The sequence below is a fragment of the Struthio camelus genome, chromosome 6 (assembly GCF_040807025.1).
Source record: "Struthio camelus isolate bStrCam1 chromosome 6, bStrCam1.hap1, whole genome shotgun sequence".
NCBI lineage: Eukaryota > Metazoa > Chordata > Aves > Struthioniformes > Struthionidae > Struthio > Struthio camelus.
The window spans coordinates 29404590-29428044 of NC_090947.1; the positions used below are offsets into that span (position 1 = coordinate 29404590).

Consider the following 23455-nt stretch of genomic DNA (forward strand, 5'->3'; position numbering starts at 1 on the left):
GTTGCATTTTGCAGAATCACAATATACCGTGTGCGGAGCAGAAACAGTGGGCCAGTGGGGTGAGTGACACCATTTCTTCTCCGCTCATACGACTGGGACCAATAACGATAAAAGGACTGACTCCCATTGCCACTTGTTGGGCCCAGCGTTTACAACACCCCTAGGACAAAAGCCGAACAGGCCAAACCTGTGTGATGCATCAGGCAAGAAAACATGTTCTATTAATAGAAGAGAGTGGGAAGGGGGGAAGATGACATTTTTCTGGCATCCCATTTAATTTATTCCAACTTTATGCAGCTCAGCTTTTCCAAAAGAGACAAGAAAAACACAAAAGAAAACTTCCTGATTCCTAAACCAAACAAAAAGTACAAACTGCAGATGAGAGCCAGCATATGCGAGGTTTACAGGAAAAAAGCAGAACAACCTTGGATGTTAACAGAAAACAGGTAGCATTGTTTTTTACAGTTACTTGGGTTTGCATGCATGTGCATTTTCTTTCTCTTTTGTGCTTTCCCTCTCATATACGCGCACGCGCACCCCATACTTCCCTACCCCGGCCCAAAGGAGGTCCCATCCCTTTTTCCTCCACTGCCACTTCCAAATTCCTGCACGGACATAAGAAAAGGCTTCATCTGCAGAGACTGTCTGCAACGTTTGGATCTGAAATGTGGAGCCGAGAAGGGGAATGAAAAAAAAAAACCCCAAAACCCAGCACTCCCCTCCCTGCAAAACCTGTTGGGCTTTTTGTTTTCCCTTGTTCGGATCAAAGGCCCCAAATGAGGTGTAGAGCACAGGGATCCTGGTGTGCCTCTCCTCCCACACGGTCCGCTGTGAATTTCTGTGAGCCTGCAGCTACTGGCGGCTGTTCCCACCACGGCGGGGCTGCCGATTCGGACCTGCGCGGTTCAAGGCTGGCGAGCTCTCCCCCATCACAAGCAGAAGCGCCTGGCGTGCCCATGCCCTGCAAAGCTGCTCAGGCACCAGCACGTCGGGGGCTGCTGCGTTCTCCCCACTCCAACGTTACCGCGGGCGAGCGCTGGCCCGCAGATAGCTCTGGGTCTCTGCCCTCTGGGTCCTCCCTGCCGCTTCCCCGGTCTGGCCCTGCTCCAGGTGACCTTGTCGAGCCGAGCAGCGGTTTCCCAAAGTGTCCCCGCCGGCTGTGGGTCACAACCCCGTGCACAGCCCTGCGAGCAGGCGCCGGCGAGCACAGGGCAACGCCACAGGTAGGAGCCTCCCTGCTTCCCCCTGCACCTCCCCGCGTGGGAAATTTGGCCTGAGCCCCTGGAGCAGCCAAGCTCGGAGGCCGCGTTCGTTACTCATTTGCCAAAAAGTGGGAGATGCTTTATTGTTGCCCTTGGTTCCATCTAGGGAAAACTCATCCAAGGTGCTTAGTGTAAGAAGGACTTCTGCAATTGTTCTGTAAATGGTATCCATATTAAAAAGAAAAAAAAAGGAAAAAAGGAAGGAAGAAAATAATAAAATCTCCTTGCTTAGGCGACGGGGAAGTTATTTATTCTCAGCGTCTGTGTGTTCTGTACAGAAACAAATCAACAGGTGAAATAACGGCAGAGACACATCCGTCCTTTGGAGCGGCGCGTCCAGTGCAAAACCTCTCGGCGCGCCTGGAACTGCTCGGATTGAACCTATACAAACATGTGGGTGGGTGGGTGGGGGGGGGGTGTCAGGGCCTTCACAAAGCACGATATATACTGTACTGTACTTACAAAAAAAAAAAAAAAAAAAAAAAAGGTGTGCGCTGAATAGCAGATGCTCGCTCTAGTCCCAGGAGAGAACAGAGGGACAAGGGCAGCTGCTTGGGAGTGCAGGTTTTAGATGGGTTTTATCCTGTTTAGAAACAAAGAAAGAACGAAAGAGAAAGAGAGAGAGACACACTCTCTGGCTTGTTATCCTAAATCTACACAGGCATCCTTCCACCCGGCCCCCGCAAGCTCACCACAGCTCCCTCAGCAAAAGCCGATCCTAAGAAATACTGGGCGCTAGCCCTCCAAACCCCTCAAAACCCAGCCTTTAACTGCACCGTTGCCCCCCGGCCCGGCCTCGGGGCCCGGCGGCAGGGAGCCGGCTCCGGGTGCAGGCTGGCGCCGCTGCCTCGGGTGACGTGGGCGTTATGGCGCTGGCGGGGTCCGGCTGGGAAACTGGGGTGTGTGTGGGGGGGGCTTTTACCTCCTTCCCTTCCTCCCACAGCGCATCCCGCACCAGGATGAATGCCACCAGCAGCGGGGCCACCGCGGCAGGGCTGGCGTGACGCGAGGGGCAGGCGACACAGTATTTACAGTCTTTGGTCTTGGGGAAGGCAGGGAGGGAGGCGGAAAGGGTGTATTTTCGTTTTCTTCCTCCCCCCCCCGCCCATCAGGAGCGGTTTCGCCTCTCTGGAGGCATGGGGGCAGTGGCAGCCTCGTCCCCACCGGCCGCCACGGTGGGGGACGGAGCTGGGACGTGCCGCAAACCGGCAGGGAGGGCAGGGCAAGGGGGCGAAAAAAGACCGGTGCTCTGCCTTACGTTGGGTGAAAGACTATAGGAAAGCAGTCCCTTCTCCCGGCAATCCCCCCGCCGCCCTTCCCCTCCCGTCGCCCCGTCCCTCCCCGGGAGCCCGGCAGCAGGGGAAGGAGGGCAGCACACGGGACCCAACCCCAGTCTCGTGCAGAGCCTAAAGAGCCTTGCTGAAACCCATGTAAAATCCGGCACGGGGGCCACGGCGAGCTGCCTCCCACCAGCAGGATCACGTCCGGCTACTGGCTCCGCAGGGCGTGTGCTCCCCGGTCCTCCTGCTCGTGGGCTGTGTAGAAGAGGTGGCACTCGGGGTCCCCGCGGATGGTGGGGGCGCCTTGGATCACCTTCCCGTGGATGGGGTCCACGCACCAGCACTCGCCGCGCTGCCCGTTCACCGACATCTTGCACTGCACCGAGGGATAGGGCACAAGTGAGCCGGCGGTCGGAGAAACGAGAGAAGAAAACGACGCCCCCGCCCCCCAAACCCCGCTCTGAAAGCCCAAGCAGGGCTGGGCTTCCTTTGGGGATTCAACAGGTCACAAGTTTAGATTTGGGCAAGACTGAGGGGTGCCAGACTCAGCTGTGCCAGGTCCGTGCTCTGCCAGCATCACTGCGCCAGGTCCAAGCTGAGGGCTGGACCTCTTCCCTCAGTGCCGTGCTGGGACCAAGCAGCTGATTCTAACAAACCATGTTAATGATCATCTCTGAGACTCATTGCCCTCTTTCAACCCTGGTCGAAAGCAATCCATGGAGTCAAAAATCCCTGGGGGAAGGCGGATGAGACACACACACTGACACAGGGCTTGTGTAAGCCTCATTTCATCTTCAAATTGGGCTAAACAAACACGGCAGCAGGGCTCAACAGACCCAAACACATCTGAAACAGGGTCTCAGTCCGTCGCAGCAGAGAGCTAGGGACCATGGCGTGTCTGGACCTGGACCCTGAAGTCCTCCCCAAAGCCTGGCCTGGTTCGAGAGGAGTTTCTCGATCTAAAGGCTGTCGTCCACCTCTCACCCTGGCAGAGCTGCGGGCACTTTGCTCCGTGTGCTCACACCTCCGTCCCCAGGAGCTACAGCCCTGAACGGGGCACAGCAGGAGCCAGCCCCCACGGCAGAGGTTACTCCAGCACACCGGGCTCTGCGCGCGCTTGCTTGCTAAAGCTGAATCCAAGCCATTTCCTGCAGCTGGACCAAGGTCAAAATGCAGGCTTGTTCAGGGGGATAAAACGTAGAAAAAGAGGCGAAGAAAAAACTCCCCAGCATGAGACTGCGTCCAGGCACCCTCCACCCCAGCACTGGCCCGGCCCACAGGAGGTGGGAGCAACTGGGAATGTTTTGGTTGGTGCCTGATCTCAGGGCAGCAAATGAAAACAAGCTGACACTTGGCTCGGGAAACCCAGACGGAGGGAAAGTGGGTTTCAAGGTGGCCTTAGCTTGCCAGGCCAGATGCAGCTGGGCTTGGGGGGAGCCACAAGCAGAGAGGGCGCCAGCCTGGGGGATGAAAGGCTCCCAGCTTCCCCGGAGGCCTTCGGCGAAGTGCTGCGCAAACACAGATGGAGAAGCCTCAGGGACCTATATCAGGGAGTTCCCAAGCTGACGGGGAAACTGAGACCTGCCTGCGCCCACCAGGCAGCGCTGAGCCCCAAACCGGCCACAGCCCAGGCAGGGCTCTCTGAGCCGCGGGGGTTTTGTGGAAGACGAAACTGTGGCCAGACTTAAAGCCGCAATGAGGCAAACACATTGATAAATCTGATCTTTCAAAAAAGCCCATTGGCCCATGCGGCTCCTGTGTTGCAGCTCTCTGGAGGCAGACAGGGATATGCAGGGCTGTATCGCGTTGCGTTTGGCCTTGGCCGGGGCAAGGCGGGGAGGAAGGAGCAAGAATTTTGTGGTCCCTTCTCCCTCACTGCAGCTATGACCAACGTGCAATCGCGCAGCCCTTCCAGGTGCACTTGAGCACTGCAGGGTGAGGCAGGGGGTAAGTGTCCAGGTGGGACAGGGCTGGGAGGGAGGGAGGAAGACTATCACAGAGTAGCATGTGCATTTTTTGTTTTTTATGCTCCTGACCAAGGGGTGGGAGTAGCTCTGAAAAAAGAAAAGGCCCAGCCGTGAAAACTACAGGATTTCTTGGGTCCTTTCCATGGGATCAGTTATACAAGGCTGGAGGGGGTGCTTGCATCCAGGTACCATTCACCCACGGCTACAGGGCAGCCCTGGACGAGCTGGTGTTTGGCTGCCTGCGAGCTTTCTCCTGGACGCAGGCTCTTTTGTGGTACCTGGTACTTTGTGAGACCCCGTGACTACTCACGGGGGTGAGTAGTCCAAATGCAGTCCCCAAATGCAGGGGCAGCATTTGGCTCCGGCACGGGCTCCCCTGTGCTCTGCCCTCAGCACCTTGGATGCGCTGCTCTAGAGGCAAGGATGTCATATGCTTCCCAACTCCCAGCTTTCCCCAGGCTGGGAAGAGAAGTTACTAGAGCATTTTTGGTCATTGTGCTTCGGGAGGAGAATTAAGAGAAAAGCAACAGAGAGAGGAGCTTTCCATGGCAAAGAGAGAGGAGCCCGTTTTGTCTAGCTGCAAAGTTTTGCTGGGAAAAAAAGAAACACATCCCAGGGAAGAGGTGCCCAGGCACTGGGATGAACTGGAGAAGACAGGAGGCAGGAAGGGCACAGGAGCAAGCTGCTCTCCTGGGCTCCTCGATTAAGACCCTGTGCCCCATGCCAGGAAAACCTGAGCATGCTCCCCTTTCCAACTAGAGCAGGAGGTTCACCTCTCCCATCTCTAATGCCTCTCCCGAGGCCTGTGCCATGCCCCCAGCCTCTCCTGCCTCCCCCCCCCCCCCCCCCCCCCGCCCGCGCATACCTCCTGGCTCACCCACTAGCTTTACAGCTGGCCTGCAAGAGCCCAGGGCAGCCACAAGGGGCTGGTTGGTGGGAGCACAGTGGTGATACAGTGTTCACTCTGGTCTCCCACCAACTCATGAACAGTGGGTCGGGAGCCAAGGCATTCATTTGCAAAGCAGCAGACATTTAACCCAGGACAAGAGTTGACTGAAATGAATGGACAATTATGCAGTAATAGTCCCAACCCTCCTCATTATGAAACCATCATTATGCAATGATTTAATTTGCAGTGAAACCACCCAAATGTGTGTTACACTGCACAAACACTGGGGGTAGGTGGAGGCCCAGCTTCTGCCCAGGTAACAAAGGTGAGAAATGCAACTGCCCTGTGCTCTGGGTCAGGCAGACAGGCAGCTCCAGAGCCTGAGTCAGACCCTAGGCAGGAAAAGCTGCACCCAGGGGTGACTCCCTGGTGACTACAGTCAGGGTGACTTGCTATCTTAAGCGCTTAGGTGGAGAAATCTGGCCAATGTAATTTTGCTCAGTGGGTGACAGTACTGGGTGACACCCACTTTCTCTCCTTTACATCTTCCCTCATCTTTTACATAGTTCTTTTCCCCTCAACCTATCCACAATCCTGGCCAACGTCCTTCTGATGGCCTGTGCCATCAGAGCCTTGATCAGCCTCCGGCCAGTCTGATTCCCAGCCCTTCCAGTATTTCTCATGTCCTTTTCAGCCTCCCTGGAGAGGCTGATGCCCTGGTCCAAGGTAGGGACATCCTCCTTGGGTCAGGCCCGGAAGCTGCGAAGATGGCTGGCAAGGGGCCTTTGGGACACACAGGGTGCTCTTCAGAAAGCTTCACCTTCTAAATAACAGTGCTGACCCATGGCTAAACTGGATTCACGATGACTGACTGGAAGGGTTACAGCTTCGGCAGGGGAGATGAAGATTTTGGCACAGGAAAGCTGACGGCTCAGGACATGCTGGGTGCAGCATGTGAAGGAGAAGAGGCCATGAAGCACACATCTGGAGGAGGTGTCTCCCCAGGACTGCTGTGACATCCTCTGCAGAAGGGACCAGCACAGCCTCGAGTGTGACATACAGCCTGTACTGACAGACAGGCCAGGACTCAGGTTGCCAAGCAGCCGCTCTCCAGCGCCTCGAGGCACAGCTGATACACTGGACCTGGGTGCCAGGAGCACCCAGGAATAAGCCCTGAATGAGGGCTGGAAAACTTCCAAAACAGCTTCAGAACAAGCACCTCTAGAGCTAAACCTGTGCCTAGCAGCCTGCCTCCACGAACAGCATCCATTCACAGAGGAGAAACCAGCAGGGCTCCCCAGTTCCCAGGCAGCCCAGACTAACCCAGGCACTCACAACCATCACACAGGTGCGTGCCACTGCCTTGGCAAACCGGTGTACCCAACGCCTGCAGCCACCGCTGCCACAGGGCTAGCAGCTGAAACAGACCCTTAGACGAGAGAGGTGGCACAGTCAGTTTTGCACCTCCCCACAGTCAAGTCCTTGCGCCCTGCGCTGCGAGAGATGCAGCAGTGTCTGAGCAGACGGCTTGCAAAGCACCATGGTTTTGTAAGAGTCAGGGGTTGCTCTGACATCCCTTGGCCCCGCGGGGGAAGACTGCGCAATAGCCTGGCAGACAAAATCCCTCCCTGGCCCTTATCTGGCTCTACATGAGCGGCTTGTGAAAGATGCTAAATGCTAAACATTAAAGCAGACACGAGACATTTTTTCCCTATGTCTCAGTCACTGACACCTGCTGTTTTCACATGAATGAAGCCAAGAAGTTAGAATTCAGACACACATTAAGTAGAGAGTCATTTGAGTGGTGTGGGGGCCCATAATCATCTTCAGAAGGGTGCTGCATCCCAACCCCACCTCATGTGCAAGGAATCCCCCCCAAAACCCTTGGGACTGGCCTCAATTTGTGGAGGAAAGTGAATAAAGTGTGCTAGAAACCGTCCTGACCCCATGAGAAGCTCTTTCTGCTTTGTCTGCAGGACTGGCCAGCATTCAGCCCCTCTCTGCTTTTCCACTGTGGCAGGGCCCAGCTAGGACAATACTTGGCTCAAAGCTCAAGAAAATGGACCTGGACGGGTAAGCAGCTCTCTAAGGGAAGAGTGAGCTGCGAACTAAATGGGTTCGTCATCTTCAGGGGAATTCGTGGCACCACTGCACCTTACAGCGCAGAGCTGCCTCAGCCCATCTTCATCTGCCAGCTGGGACCTGGGGAGCCCCAGGGGAGGGCTTCTGAACATTGCTGAGCCATAGCCCCCTCCCCATTCAGCTCCTAGGGAGGCTGCCACTCTGCCAAGTGGGCTGCGCACACCACCTGAAGCCGTGTGCACAGATGTGAAGGTCTCCTGCTGCTGTGAGCAAGCACGTGCTTGCCCTGGAGCTCTCCATGCACGCACAAAACCTAGCGTGCCACTGTGCATGGCTAATGCACCACTGTGTTTGTGTGAGTGGGCTGCCTGCATGCATCCCTGCTTGCAAGCTCATGGCTCCAGATGCATTCAGGCATCAGTGCCTGTGCCACATGTAAGATTTGCTGTTTAGCTCATGCCTCATGCAGGGTGTGCAACATTAGCCCAGCCCTGAACTTTGCACGTGTCTCGAGGCTCCGTGCAAGGGGATGTGTGCTGAGCCCAGGGCTGCTGGTGGGAACGCAGCTGGCCCAGGGGCTCTCCCCACTTGCCTGTTTGAGATTGTACAAGCCGTGCTTATCACAGTTGGGGATGTGCAGGGAGTAGAGGTGTTCCAGGGGACCTCGCTCATCTGGCAGCCTCATAGTGGAGATGCGCTCCAAGACCTGATCCAACTCCTGCTGACAAGGGGTCTGAAAAAAAGCAAGAAAACAGAAAACAACAACAAGAAAAAAATCAGGGCAATGGGCAAACAGACAGCGTCAACACCTCAGAAAATGAAAATGCCAGTAAAGATGAACACGGGACATCATGCGCACCTCCCTGTGGGGGAGACTGAGACCAGTGCTCAGGACACAGGTTTGCCATGAGCCCTGCTGCTGGCACCTGCAGTTATGCCAGCGCTGGTAAGATGAGAATCCCACTGCTGTGCCTGCCCCGGCACCCAAAGTCCACACATGCAGACGGACGCACAGATGTATGCACAGAGATGTGCACGTTTCTGTGCACAAGCACCCTGCTGAGCATACTGGCACGTGGACACCCTTTCTCCACACGCACTGCTCTCGGTGCACGTACACACGTGTTCCACACGTTCACACCATTCACATACCCCACGCACTGGTACACACACAGATCCCATCTGTTATGCACGCAAGTATCTCGGACCCGCAAACATATCTCACACGCACAGTGCAAACAAGGTGAACAGCCTGGCCACGAAGGGGCCATGACAAGGTACAGTGCCAGCAAAGTTTCGTGGAGCAGAGGGCAGTGTTGCCTCTGCTTATCAGCTGCCTTCCTCTTTTGTCCAATTTTGCTTCCAATTTGCCCGCTATTCTCCTGCATTCCCAAGCACTGAGCTGTGGCAACTTTGCTTTTTCCTGAGAAATACGAAGAGGGAAGGGACAACAGGCCAGCTGTGAGGGGTTTTGCCCACCCTAAGCCTCCTGCACCTCCAGATCACTGCCATCTGCACCCCCAATGCACAGCAGGAGGGTGTGCCATGCACTCAAATCTTCACACTGCCAAGAGACAACACAACACCAGATCGCAGACACTGAGGAGCGGAAGCCTGAGAGATGCCCCAATGGCTCCCACTGGCTAAGCGATAGGGTGATGCAGGGTTATGTGAAGCAGGGTTCACTCCCCCCTAATTTGGACTGACCAGAAGGGCCCCAAAGGACACAGCTCTCCTCCCAGACTCACGATGTGGCTTTGGCCCAGAAGCGCACCTTGAAATGCCTGAGACCTCATGGGAGCGGAGGGGAAGCCCTGCGGACTGGCAGCACCCAGGAAAGCGAGGCATTGCTCTTGCTCCTCCACCTCTCACGGCAGCCTCAAGCCAGGGCTCCCCGTCGACGTAGCCCGGCTGAATTCAGCCTAACGTTAGCTGACACGAGCCCACCCCTCTGTGCTTTTGCACCAGTGGCCTTTCTTCCAGGGGAGCAGCAGCAGCAGCACAGGGACTCTCCAAGCTGGAGGTGCCTGCACCGTGCCGTGGAGCCAGGTCTCCCCACACACAAACCAGCCAGTTAGGCTGGATTTGACCTAAGCGCTGCAGAAGCTAGGGCCATCTGGGATGACACAGTGAGTGTGTGCTGTGAGGACAGGGCAGAGAACCTCTGCTCTGCCTGTTTCCCTTGGACGAGGTGAGGGCTCTCCCTTAAAGCTCCTCTCTGTCCCCCTGCTCTCCCTCTCCACCACAGACTGCCCCTCTCATTTATAGAGACATGTATTATGGCATTTTGGCACGGCTTTTCATGCCTGTGCCATCCAGTTGCCTTGATCAAGATGCCCGCTAGAGGGAAACCATGGCTGCAGACCAGAGGGAACAGAGATGGGGACGGGGAAGGGGACAAGGAGGACACTGGACACTCTCCGTGCTGCATGCTAAATCTCAGCCCTTCCCAGAGGGCTCTGGCTCCCCTTGAACCTGCAATGGGGCCATCCTGCAACAGGCAGAGGCCCCTCATAAATCCCCTTTGGTCGACCCTGGCAGTCACTTAGGGAAAAAGGTGTGGGAAAGCCAGGCTGTGGGCAGAGGGCATGCCCGCTCCTGCTGCAGAGGTAGGTATTGAGCCAGCAGGACCCCCCTGCTCCTGCTCTTTTGTCGTGAGGTGCAGCTGCAATGAAAATAATGCCTCCTTGCTAGGAGATTAAAGTTCATCAGATGGTGTGTCCAGCCCCAGCTTCGGGCCAAAACAAATGTTTGCTTTGCTTTTCTTTTCTTTTCCCCCCTTTTTTCTAAGACAGTTTGTTGCAAATGTCACTAAGGCTTTCGCATTCAGCATCTCCCAGGCAAGCCGCAGCTGCCTCCATTAACTCCCTCTGCCCTTGTCTCCCTCTTGCACGTGCTGTGCCCACTGACCCTGCCAGTCGACATCCGCGACTTCTTTGAATCTTCGTGGTTGTGATGGGGCTTGCTGACTTTGCCCATTTGCCGCTGCTGCTCGTTCACTTTCTCCCTCATAACCGCCAGCTCCTTCATGCCTGTTTTCATGGGCTTCCTCCCTCCTGCTCCGCTCAGGATCCCCGTGGTGCCATCCACGTGGTTCTCGGCAAGGTTTGCTTCTGACCGGTCATCACCACCATCTGCAAGAGAGAGGGGAGAGAAAGAAAGGATCATACTCAGCCAAGCACTCTCTCACGTGTTTATCCCATCCTGGATTGCTTTCAAGCATGGCTGGTTACCAAGCCATAAAATCTTTGCATGCAAAATTCTTAAATTGCATTAGCCCTTTCATCTGGAAGGTGAGAATAGATCCTTTCATGCTGGAGTTATTACACTAAAAGACAGTTTAGAGAGCAGGGGAAACCGCTGCTGGAGAAGTTCTTTCTGGTTTTTCTTTGACCTTCTAAATTACTTCCCGAAGAATGTAATTTTCCCATCAGAAGTCCAGTTGGATTAGTGACGCCAAGTGTATTTCAGCTCCAAAACTTGAAACCACAGTGATTAGTACCAATACCTTGAATCCATCTATCATCCCTCAGAGTATCTCCAGGAATACTTACTCAATATTAATGTGCTAAAATAAATTCTCAGAATCGCTTTCAGAAATACCAGGCTCTGTTTTATTGTCACCTCAATCTCCCTCAAAGATCCTGCCATTTCAGTGATCTTCCTTGCCATATCTTCTGTCACATCATTTGTCATACGGTACATTTAGCTTCTACCACACAATCTACCTACCTTTGCATTTGGCTACTTCTTTTGACTGTAAGACAACTCCATGTGTCCTGGGGTCCTGACACTGCTGCAAGCCACAAGACTCCCAGGTAATTCGATTGTTTCAAAAGCAGTTAGCCAAAAACTCAGGATAAACACCGAGCTTCTTCAACCTCCTGTACCTTCTGCTTTGTGCATTTTCTCAGTTTACTGGCTGCTATTTCTGTAAGAAATGCTTGGCAAATTAGGACATGGTGGTCACTGCTGCAAACACTAGTCCCTTTGGAATTTGCAGTGACAGCGAGAAGAGATCGCAAATCCTCACGCTTGCGCCAGAAGCCCAGCAGGTGACAAGGCTGAGCCTACTTGGTGCCTGGCAGTACAGTGCTCCTGCTCTGATCTGGCCGATTTGCAGAGAAAGCTATGCAACCACATCAGACACTGATGTTGGAGCTAACATTGAAGCTGGGCCTGCTTTGAACAGGCGGTTGGACAACGACCTCCAGAGGTCCTCTGCAACCCAAATTATGATTCTGCACTTGTATGCACACATCACCTCTCACTACAATAACCCAGGCCCTGCAAAGTACACCTCTGTATACAGGACTTCTTCAGCAGCATGACAGGTACCACATGAACAACAGACCAGACCATTCTGGTCCTACAATGGTGAAAAACAAAGTCTTTTTCAACACACAAAGGAGAAACTCTGTCATTCCAGCTTCCCAACATCAGCAACACAACCAAGATTTGCTCTGGCAGCTTCTGATTTCAGCTGTTCAGCACTCCGGACCTTAGACCCTTGTACAAAAATAAAGAAATCACATTAGACTGTGCATGATAGGGTGCAAGCAATGCTTCAGCTCATATAACAAGGCTTGCTTTATGGGCCTGTCTTGCTTCTTGGAAGACTAAGCATGCAGAACACTTAAAGATTTAACATTTCCTTTCTGTTAGAAGCTGCATCGTGATGTTCTGTCAGGGCAAAATTGTACTGTCATGACACAGAATGAAAATCCTAACAGCTAGCATTTTATTTCTGCCACAGCTTTCCACGCTCTTTTCAGGTGGTACGACCCCAGGCTCACGCATGGGGAAAACACAAGAAGAACCTTGCCTAAAATCACTCAGTGAATGTGTGGCCGCCTGCAAACGGATCACAGACTGATCTAAGCGGGCCAGACCAAAGTGCCGCCCCAGCCCAGCGTCCTGTCCGCTGCTGCAACCAGGACCAGGTGCTTAGGGATACGCATCAGGGGATCATTCCCATTCCTCCCACAGACCAGTCGTAAAAGCACTTTCACGGCTGGAGACTCCATCTGACCAGGGCTTAAAGGCCACCAACGGACTCATCCTCCACGGACTCGTCCAGTCTTCTTTTGCATTTCCTCACGTTTTTGGCACCAGATCTCTCAAAACTGGGATCTTCCCACTTCCCAGCAATGCTACATGTGTTTGGTTTGTGGATTTTTAGCTGCTTAGGTAGCAACTGAAAAGCAAACACAGGGTAAAATTAATGTGGCCAACTCCAGGACTTTCCTCAAATACTGGTTCCAGACAAGAATTAGGATGGGCAGGCTTGACAGCCAGATGGGTGAACTGGGCTGCTGCCTGGCGATTACCATATTGCCATCACCCTAAAGCTAGGCAAGGAATATTTTGAGCAGGAACCTTCTGTTTATACATCAGTCTCCTCGTTAATTAGAAACACATAGCAAGGAGAGAGAAGGCCATGAGATTGCCCTTCACGCAGGATCAAATAAAAAATTACTGCGTAAAAGACGGGCAAGGCCTGCCCAACTCCAATTCCTGGCAAGCCACTTCAGAGAGTTTTAGCCTCTCGATCTCCTTTGTCCTCCTTTTCTTGGTGGTCCCGCCTCAACAAAAGAAGAAAATGAGCACTGCATGCCTGCCCCTTACGATGGCAGGGCAGCACTTGAGACATGCTGCAGTGATGCTGCTTGGCCCAGTTTCTCACAGACTGTCCCCTGCTTCATTCAGAAAACCAATAGTACAAGCTGACGGAAAAGCAGCATACTGAAAGCAGGGCATTTCCTGATCAATTCTTGTTCTTTCCTGCCTCCAACTAAAATATGGAGACATTTGCCCAAATAAGCATTGCTCTAGTAAATCAAGGCGAGCTGGTAAGCCTCTTGTCAGCTGATTCATTCACAAAACCTGCTTCTGATAATATTTTTGCTCATTTTTCTTGCTTTCCAATGCTAACAAAGATCAGCCCAAAGAAAACCACCGTTGGGAGCTGAGCGTGCAAGCCCATATGTACGAACACACCCAGGGATTGGTCTTGGCTCCTTGGGCACCATCACAAGAGCTAACCTGGAGCGGACGCCAGAAAGAGCTTGCTGCTATCGACTGCGAGTTCTCCTCATTGATGCAGAGCTAGTCATGGCGAGCTGAGCCCTCACCTTGCTGCTAAGCAAGACTGCTCCACCTGGGGCTCACTCCGGAGTCCCAGGAGAGGTTTTTCCTCTTCTAAACCCTACGCTACTCCTTAGGAGAGAGCACTCGGGACATGGTATAATTACAGCTGCTCTGTGGGCAGGAGCCAAGGGCTGCCAGTTTGCTCTCTCCTCTTGTTCGCTTTCATCCAAGCCAGTAAGCAGGATGCTCCAGCAAGCAGGGAAGGGAGATGGGACAGAAGAAGTTGGCCTGATGTGGAAAGTGCTGGCATTTCTGTAATGTCCAGGCTGTGTGTGAGGGAGGAGGCCGAGTGTCAGGTTTGACAGGTCCCACTTCAGAGAGTAAGCAGGGACCAGGCAGCAATGGCAAGAGCAGAGAGAACAAGCCTCAAAGTCGGGAGAGCATGCCGAGAGCCAAATAATGCCTTTTATGGCCAAAAACCTCTTTAACATTGCCCAAGAGAAGCAAGTTGTGCTTGCTTGCTTATGACTCTACCCATGAACCAATTATGCCACCCACTAACCCCACCGGCATGGGATGGGCAGGTATGCAATTGCCTTAGATATACAACTCTAATCCATTCGTCATCCTGGCAAACAGCCTTTTGCTGACCAATTTCAATTCACGCTAAATATATCTGTGAGCGGAGGGGTGCCAAACTCCAAAACAATTATGTTTTATAGTTCTTCCATTTTCCTATGGCATGTGGAAAACATCTCCTGTGCTATTCTGGATCAAAAGGTAGAGCACTTTGTGCTGGGCGGGACAACTGTGGCAGGAATCAAAGCAGATAGCTGAAGTTCTCCTGAACGCTGCTGTGGAGTCCATGAAACACCTCTCTGAATGCCAAGAAAATGATTCCTTTATGGCCTTTTTCAAGGAAAATTCCCATTGGCTTCAATGGGGCTAGGATTTGGCTGAGGTAAAAGCGTATTCAAATGGCCATCAGCTAATGTCTGCAGCGAGCTGCACGGTCTCGCCAACATCTTCAAAAGCGGCTACCAATTTCTAGCGCTGAAATTTTTGGGAACCTGATTTGAGACCTCTAGGCACCTCCGACGAGATGGCTGAGAAACAGAGCGCTTTAAAAATGACCTGCCACTCCCACAGCAACAACAATAAAAAGCGCCACACGAAAAAAGGCAGCTGCCTGAAGTTAAAAATACATCTTTATCCCTTTGAAGAGTCCCGAAGCGTATCTGGGTTGCAGGACAGCTCTAGCCAGTAGCACGCACTTAGCACAAGAGGGCCAGCCTGTATCACAGGGGCACACATACCACGCCAGCGACTGCAGCCGCTCTCTCCAGTGCTGCTCGCTCCCGGCACTTGTTTTCCTTTGACAACAGTTTGCCCGGCTGGTGTCAGATTTATTTGCTTATCTGTCCAGGGTGTTTACATAGTGTCTAAGTGCTGATTAAGGTCCCAGACCTGCAGAAAGTTTCACCCAAGTGGCCTTCAACACGCTGCCTGGAGCCTCTTTATCCGCTGGCTCTGGTTACGTGGCACGGCAGACTGGCAGGGGCCACCACGGCCAGTTTACGGCTCGCTCCTGCAACCATCACAGCCTCCTCACGCCAGCATATTCCTGCTGGAGACATCAAAGCCTTTTACAGCTCATTAATTACCCCAGAGAGAGAGGTGCTCTTCCTGGGTCGCAGATGGTGAAGAAGGCAGGCAGGGAAAAATTCAAGAGCGTTGCCCAAGGCCACACAGCAAATCGATGCGTGAACCCAGGAGTCAGGAACCCGCGCTCCTGCCCCAATCCCTGGCAAGCACAACGCACAGAGGAAAAGGCACGGCCGGGGCTGCAGGCAACGTGACACCCAAAAAGCCTTTTTTCATCCCAAGCAGGATTTTCTGTCTTGTCTGGCCCTTTTTCCAACCCTATCTGTCCTTTCAGCCTGCTGTGGCAGCAACTTCTCCAATTTCAGGATGATCCAAGTGCCCATTCTGTGTTTTGCTTGTGACTTTTTTGCTGCAAGGAGCAGGACTCCCCCTCCAGCTTGTACTCCCAGTACTTGTCCTTTGCAGCCTGAGAGCAGCCAGGGCCTTTAAACCTGACACACGTGCCAGCAATGGCCCCAGACTTACTTGCAGAAAGATGGGGAAAGCACAGACATGGGCTGCAGCCCCTCGTGACCTCCATCTGATCAGCCTGCAAAGCATTTCTAGGAGTGCCCTGGGCAAAGGTTCCTGTGCAATAGTCTGGTGTGGGTGTTGTTGACCTGGAGCTCGGATACCTCCGAAAACATTTGCCAGCAGGGATTATATTAGCGTTCCAATTTCCTCGCAGCAGGAGCTGCCAAGTACAAAGTCTCCCCCCGCCCCGGGTCCTCTGGCCCATCCTACCCCAAAAAGGACCGAGGGTTTGCCGACAATCACTGCCAAACTGCAAAGCACTGGGCTGGTGCACAGTTTCTTTCAGCGTTCAGCTGGCTGCGGAGGGGAAACGCGGGGGCACCAGGACACGGTACGACCCTGTGCATGATCCAGCTGGGCTAGGATGTGTCTCTCCCAAGGCAGAATAAACCAAAGCAGCTGCTCAAGTTTCACTCTCTACTTGGCACACACAAAAAAAAAAAAAAAAAAAAGCAACTGGGAAACGCCACAGGGAGCAGAAAAGGGAGCATAAGTGATAGGCTATGTGGGAGACTGGGGCGCAGGAAGAAGGGATGCAGGAGTGGAGAAAAAGCCCCCTTACCCTAGAGCATCATCTCTCTCAGAAGCCAACTACAGATGTTCAGGGAAGGAGAAGAAACAGCACAATTACATAACCGTACAGCCCCAGCTTTCCTCCCTGCTTCTGGCAGTCAGGAGCTTCCTGAGCCAAAGGATGTATCTAGGCTGTGTTTAATAGTTACCTATAGGTCTATTAGATGCACCTCATCTCTTTTGGGCTTCGTTTGTACTTCTGGTTTCCACAATGGGCCACAGCAAGAAGTTCCCCATTAAAAACTTGTGTCAGGTAGAAAGGCCCTTCCTTTCCTTCCTCTCAGACCTGCCACACGGCCATTTCACTGGGGAAAAGGGGTGCATAACTGGGGAGGAATCACAAGGGACGCCTTTCTGGTTTTGGCCCAAGGCCTCTTCTCCCATCTCCGGCTGGTGCTCCTCTTGCCCAGCCCGTGCAGCTTAGCGGAGATGGGGCCATTTCTGCACAGCACGTGTCTCACACAGGACACGTGGTGGGCAAGGAAGCTCTCCTAGTGCACCCTGTCCCTCTGCAGAGCCAACTTCCCTGGGCACCCCAGAGGTGTCCATGCTGCCCGGCTTTGCGGGGGCTGGCAGGTATGGCTGGTGTTCTCAGTGACGCTGGATGGGGGTGGACGCACACGAGACACAGGTTTGGGAGCCAGGTGAGCTCAGGGCAGCTCAAAGCATCCCTCCATCTGCCAAGAAGCACCTTGGGGCAGCTCCCCACTTTGGTCTCCCTGCCCACACACCCCTGGGGTTATTTCTCCGAGTTAATGTACTCAGCTGTAAGGATGTAATCACACACCATAGGCCCTGCAGGCAGAAAACTCCCACTTTGGTCTCCAAGCACTTGTTTCACCTCCATGATAAGCCGCCCACAAAGTGCTCCAGTCTCCCCTTGGGCCAACTGGCCTTTCTACAAACACCCTTTATTTTTGCTGTCCGATCTTTTCAGCCCATCCCTACCAGCGAGGAGGGCAGGACTCGGCTGGGAACGGTATGTTCCAGCCCGCGGTTGCTTAGCAAGCTCCTCTCCTTGCCCTGAGCCGCTGGCACAGAGGGGTGATCCAAGGGGCACCCAGTGCCTTCCTTTGGCTCGGGCATCTCGCAGGAAATGCTTTATGCTTCTCTGAAGCACAGGGGACGGTCCGAGTCAACAGTCGTGGCGTGGCATGGGGCAGCGCAGCTCTCAGCAGCCTGCTTCGCTTTCCTTTCTCTGCCTGGGCTGCATGGTCCCTCTGCCTACTCCCGATGGTTGGAAGAGAGCAGCTTTCCCTCCTCCAGCCACCGAGAGCCAGAACTGAGAAAAACTCACAGCACTCACAGGAAAAGACAGTATCCTGTTGGTGTGTCTGTGCCTCCAGAGCACGCAAACGCCCCTGGACACCCAGAGCAAGCTCACAAACGACACTGAAATGAATCTGAGGGCAGCCAAGGGAAGAAGAGGGACTAAAATGCCCCTTCCCCCGGGCTTTGCTTCAAAGTGTCTTTTTTTTGTTGTTTTGTTTTTAAGTCATGTTTGTAGACTGGTTTCCCAAGGATACAGGACTTGTGCAATAACATAGCTCTCCTGTATGTGTTTCTGCATGTGCGTGTGTTTGCATGACTGCCTATTAGTCCTTTAGTCCTCCTCCCCCTCTACCTCCCAATATATCTGCAAGCACGTCAGCAAATGCCAGTGAAATTTCAAATAAGAACAGAATTTTCAAAAATAGTAAGTTTCCACCATTTCACGGAAGTGTGTGGCCAAGGCTGAAGAAAGATAAAATAGCAGGGTTTGTTTTCTTAGCTTTCTTTCCAAATGATTCGACTGACAGGCCATGCAGCACATCACCAGCCCACTCTGTGTGGGCCCAGCAGAGCACAAACCACCACTGGGGAAGCTCTGCTCTAGTCTTCTTCCAGCCAACAACAAGCCTGCAAAGGTTGTTTGCAACATCCTGTTCCTTCCTGCGCCAGTCGTTTACTTTATGCCAAGAATGATATGGCAAAACGCTGTTTGGGTCCCTCAAAAACACAAGGAAACAATTCTCAAAATCCCCTCACTTACCCAGCTCCCTCCTGCAATGGTTCTTTCTTCCCCCCCGCCCCCCCCCCCCCCCGCCCCACTCACCCGAGCCCTGCTAGCTTGTTTCTCTTGACCAGGGAAGCGCAGAGCTGCAATAAGCATCCCAAAGCAACTCTACAGCAGACACTCCAGGCAGCTAAAAAGCAAGGCTGAGGAGCCAGCAGGTCTCAGCTCACAGCTGGTGACAGTGGCTTTGTTCCCACCTCACTGCACGGTAAGCGACCCTGGGCAAGCCTCACTCTGTTTCCACTTATCCTCCTTAGTGCAGAAGGTAACTCATCTCCTTATCTTCCAGACCAGTTTCTTAACGGTGTCCTGAAAAGCGGCTTGTAAATGCTACATGTAGATGCTTTCATAGGCTCCTGCTCAGCAGTGCATGTAAGCATGTGTGTAACTTTAAGCATGTGTGAAAGCAGCTTGCTCAGGGAAAAGACGTTAACGTGTTTGAAGGGTTGCGCCAAACGAGGCCCTCCAAGCTCTCTGCCACAATCAAAGCATTCCCCTTTGTTACTGAACCATATCTCAGCTCTTCTCAACACACTTCTCTGATTAGCCCTCCACAAAGCTGCAATCTTTCCAGCCAAACCAAACGAATTAACCTGAAAACACTTCCAAGCTTGTATTAATTGTGCTGCAGCTTCCCTTTTTAACCTTGACCCCATCTGTAAAATCCCCAGTGCAGTAGCTACTTTTCAGTCATTAGGGGCTTCTACCCGAACGAAATGAGCCGTTAACTTTCCAGGGCAAGTCTCAGGCCCTCCTTCCTCTGTTGCTCTCACGTGTGTGGTCTTTTGTGCTCCAGACACCCCAAAATCCTTCAGTAACTTCTAATTTAAGTTCAGTTCCTAAATCCTCAGTTCCTATGAATTTCCAAAATGAATTTGGACCACAAAACTGCCTCCTTCATTTCCTGCAGGCTTCACTGCCATGCTAGAACTTCCTTAATTTCCCCAGCTTGCGTTAAGAAGTCCGAGCCTGTTGAGGCTTTTCCATTCCATGGCCTTGACAATGTGAGCATAGAAGAGCTTTCTGTACTGCAGTCTCCGTGACAAGTTAATTATTATGTTAGTGACCTCTGTTTGGCATCAGGGTGTTGCACCTCTCTTTCCTGTTGGAAAGCCAGAGGCTAGCAGAGTCAAGGGAGCTGCAAAGCCACATGAGGATGATATTCAGATATGGTATTCTGCAGCCGATCAAGAAAGAAGAGGAAGATGCTCTGGAGAATGTAAGTCTAGACAAGAGCTGATGAAGGAGTAATGATCCACTAGACACACAATCATGAATAAGAAATTACACTCAAAATTTAAACTTTTCTGTCTTCCTTACACATTCTTGGAGAAAGTATAATATACAGGACCTTTTTAGACTCTTCTCCTGCTTTTAGATGATTGCCTCAAGGTTGAGGCAGTGACAAGCAAATACCAACAGTTAGCTTGAGACAAACTGTTGAAATCAAATCTGCACCAAGGAAGGATGTGCAACAAGTCTCTTGGACTGCATCTTTTAGCCAAATACAAAGCATCTTGTTTCAAGCAAAAGTGGCTGAAGGAAATTTTATGGTGTTTATCATATGAGAAGTTAGGCAAGATAGTTTAGTGGTCATTTCTGGCCATAAAAGTTCTCCATCTGCAAAGCAATGCCCTCAGCCTGTTCTGGCTCCTTGAGGACAGCTTAGCTCACCAGAAGCGTCTCCCCTGGCTCATAGCTCCTGGAGACCCAACTGTCCCCTTTGGTGCTCAATCACAGCTCCCACTGAGATCAACAGCTGGTGAAGAAACATCTTGGGACAGTACACAACCAACCAGAGGAATCTATGACAGGGTATTTCTGCATGCCTTCTGGGAAGGCTGCAGTCAGAGCTGCCAAAAGTCTGACCTTCTGCTCCACAGAAAGGTAGAAAAACTTGAAAGTTGGGAGGAAAAAGTACTACAAGTAAAGCGAAAAAGAAATAAAAACCCCAAAAGGTCAGAGCAGTGCCCCACCCTGCCTGCAAGAGCTCTCTCTCATCTATCTCCGATGTTTCTCCATTCCCTTCTCAGCCACATTGGCTTCTCTTGTTATTATGACTATTGCATGCAAATGGAATGAACTTCAGCCATTTGTATTACTAGTTTTTAAATAACATCTCACTTTTCCACAGTCGTTTTTCCAGACGGCGGCTCAGTCCAGGGCTCCCCTCACCACTCACCCAAAATCGCATTGCGCATTTCCTCAAAGTCTGCCTTTTCAAAAAGCACTATTATTATGGTAATTCCTTTTTACCTTCTCCTCAAAAACCCTGCCAGACCCCAACTGCAATTACCACCAGTGTCACCTCAAGGTCTGCTGAACCTACTGTCCCCATGTAGCCCCCTGGCTGGGCACCAGCTCTCAAAGCCAACGTTGTGTCCGCTTTTTCCCCTGGAACCTGTGGTCCCTAGAGACATAGCACAACTCTCTGAATAAAATCACGTAGCTAAATTGTAGGTGGGAAAAGGCAGTAACTGCTGTATTTCAGTTGGGAGCTCTGTTCTGCCCACCAGCACCTCCCAACCGTGTCAGGTTTTCGCAGACACCGTCCTTCCCTGCTCGTGAGGGCTATTACAGAGTTGCCATAGCCCACATTTAAGTCCTGAGTTGAGCTGTTCACAGACAGTGGCTTTTTCTCATTTGGTGCCCAAACTAAATAACTTTGCAGTTATTTCAGGTTATGTCAAAACACTTGTTCATCTCAAATGAAGCTCTTGGGGCAATATTTCATTTAGTTTTGGAGTCACTTTGCTGGCTTTCTTTAACCTTTGTTTTACCCCTCTCGCAGGTCAAGGGAGAGCTAAATTCCAATCCTCATGTTAAAAAAGGCTGTGAGGGAGGGATTGAACCTGGCCTCGCATGTGCATTTACCATTTACTGAAATAACTGCCAGCCTCTGGCCGTGAGGTTCTTATTGATACACAATTGCTATTGAAATAAACGTGAGTTTTGCCCAAATCAAGACTTTAAGAATTGTCCCACTGCTGAATGACATGTCCATGTGCACAATAATTTCATGAAGGGCTCACACTCACAGACGGGCTACCAGAAGGCAGCAGTTTACCGATTGGCTGTTTTGCAGTAATGGTTTATGGTATCTTACGGCCACGGACGTCCAAGGGATACCAGCTAGCTACCTTTACGGTCCTTCAGTGATTTCTATTCGAGCTAAACCACAGCTCACCTGATGATTTCATACTATGCATTATAATGGTATGATTTAAAGCACAAGAATGGACTTTCTGTGCCCCTCTACTGCTTTAGTAGCAAGAGTTGCTCAGGTGTGAGCTGTTGAGGAAGTACTGCCGATGCTGTAAGAAAGCCCATCTTGCCAGGGGAAGTGCTTCACCTCAGAGTGTCTCCAAGTACACCAATGCCACACTGCTACTTTCACCCCATAGCTGTGAAACCTCTAAATCCCCCAGCACAGACAGATTAATGTCATTTGGCCTTCAAAAGGGGAAATTTCCTCCCACACAGGTGGGAGGGAGTTAAGTGTTAGGCAGCCTGCTGTGTCGTTCTGCTGTGTCATTACTTTGGTCTCTTCCTTTGTAGAGAAAGGGGCTGGATCTCACTTTGTTTCCAAATGACTCTGTATTTTGGGCCACCCATGAAGCTGCCCAAGCTCCAACCTCAGGAGTATGCAGACTCCCACCGAGTAAAAGGCAGGAAGAGAGAGTCATAAAACTGTGGTAGAGGAAGGAAGAAAAGAAAGGGGAAGAGCAGTCAGCCACATTCCCAGGGTGGAGGGAGGCATCGCAAAGCCTAAAAAACAGACCACCACAAAACACAGTGCGATGGAGACAGATGTGATAAACCAGCTGAACCATCAGAAGGGAAGCTCTGACGTGCAATGGTCAGCTTTCTGCTCAAACAGCTCCAAAAACTATTTCACATACATCCAGTCAGCATGTTCAGCACCAATGGCCCTGTTGTGTTTGCTGTGCACCTGATCTAGACAAAACTCATTTTCCTTGCTTTCATATTCAGCTTCACATTAGTTTTCCCAACAGCTCTAGAGCTGATGCTGGGCAGATCTAGGTACCACCCAAAGGAAAAGTAGGCTTGGAAGGTACCCAGGCCTGAGGCAAGGAGCCCTTTGAAGACTTCGAAGATGCGAACTGTTGTCATGTAGTAGTGGGGTGGCCACCAGGTTAGACTGAACCATCCATGACTGTATTAAGCCGCCAAATAGTTAAAATACTGAGCTTCCACCAGAAAATGCCAGAGTCCCCTGGCTTAAAGTGGGGTGGGCATTTCAGCTGGCTTGCGGCATGCCAACATTTAAGTCCCTTTCCAAACCAACCCTGCACGTGGCCTAACCATGCCCTACACGGGCCTGCCCAGCAAAAACCCAGCCGGCTGCTCAGAAGTGGGTGCTAATCACACTTTCGGGTTAGCGGCGTTGCATAGCACGTGACTGATGGGAATCCAAGCAGCCTGGAGCGCTGCACTCCTTTAGGATATAGGATGCCCAAATTCGAGCCTCAGCTCGTCTGTTTTTCATACTAGGTGAGATGAGGCAGACAACAGGCCGATCATGATGCCCGCGGTGTAAGAGCAGCATTGCACAAGTCTCTGTGCTGCTTCAGACAGAGGAAGCCAGGTCTAATTCTTAGGTTACCAATACACCCTGGGCTCCAACACTTTTGTGGAAGTGGAAAATAGTTTCCCAGATCACTCCTGGTGTTACCTGCCCTGTATCCATCATCCTGCAGCCTAAAGCATCTCATAGCTTTCTGCTGCATTATTTCTTCTCCAGATTTGTGAAAACTTGGCGGTCATTTAAGGGCATGTAACCCCCCCCAGGCACAGGGCTTTGAGAAAGCACACCAAGGGGGCCACGGCAACCTCCTGGGAGAATACAAGGTGGGAGGCTGCCATTAGTTCAATTGCCATAATTAATCCACCCTCGCTGCTCTCAGACAGACCACCTCAACTGAAAAGTGCTGTAACTGCAGCCATCCCAAGGGCAAAAGGTCAGGAGGCAACTGCTTGCCGGGGGGATGCAGGAACCGTCAGTCCTGAGCACCCACTCGGAGAGCTTTCATAAGCTCCCAAAACACAAACCCTGC

The 23455-nt window shown here is 52.0% G+C and overlaps 1 protein-coding gene across 1 annotated transcript in view; it reads right to left on the bottom strand.

Annotated features, from left to right (window-relative positions):
• Positions 1-251: 251 nt before the first annotated feature.
• Positions 252-23455, bottom strand: part of IGFBP2 (insulin like growth factor binding protein 2) — a 70059-nt gene continuing 46855 nt past the window's right edge. The window contains exons 2-4 of the mRNA XM_068948952.1: positions 10391-10614; positions 8073-8213; positions 252-2918 (exon numbers count right to left, since the gene is read on the bottom strand). Coding sequence (XP_068805053.1) covers positions 2751-2918; positions 8073-8213; positions 10391-10614 — 533 coding nt within the window. The 3' untranslated portion in view covers positions 252-2750. The remainder of the gene's footprint in view (positions 2919-8072; positions 8214-10390; positions 10615-23455) is intronic.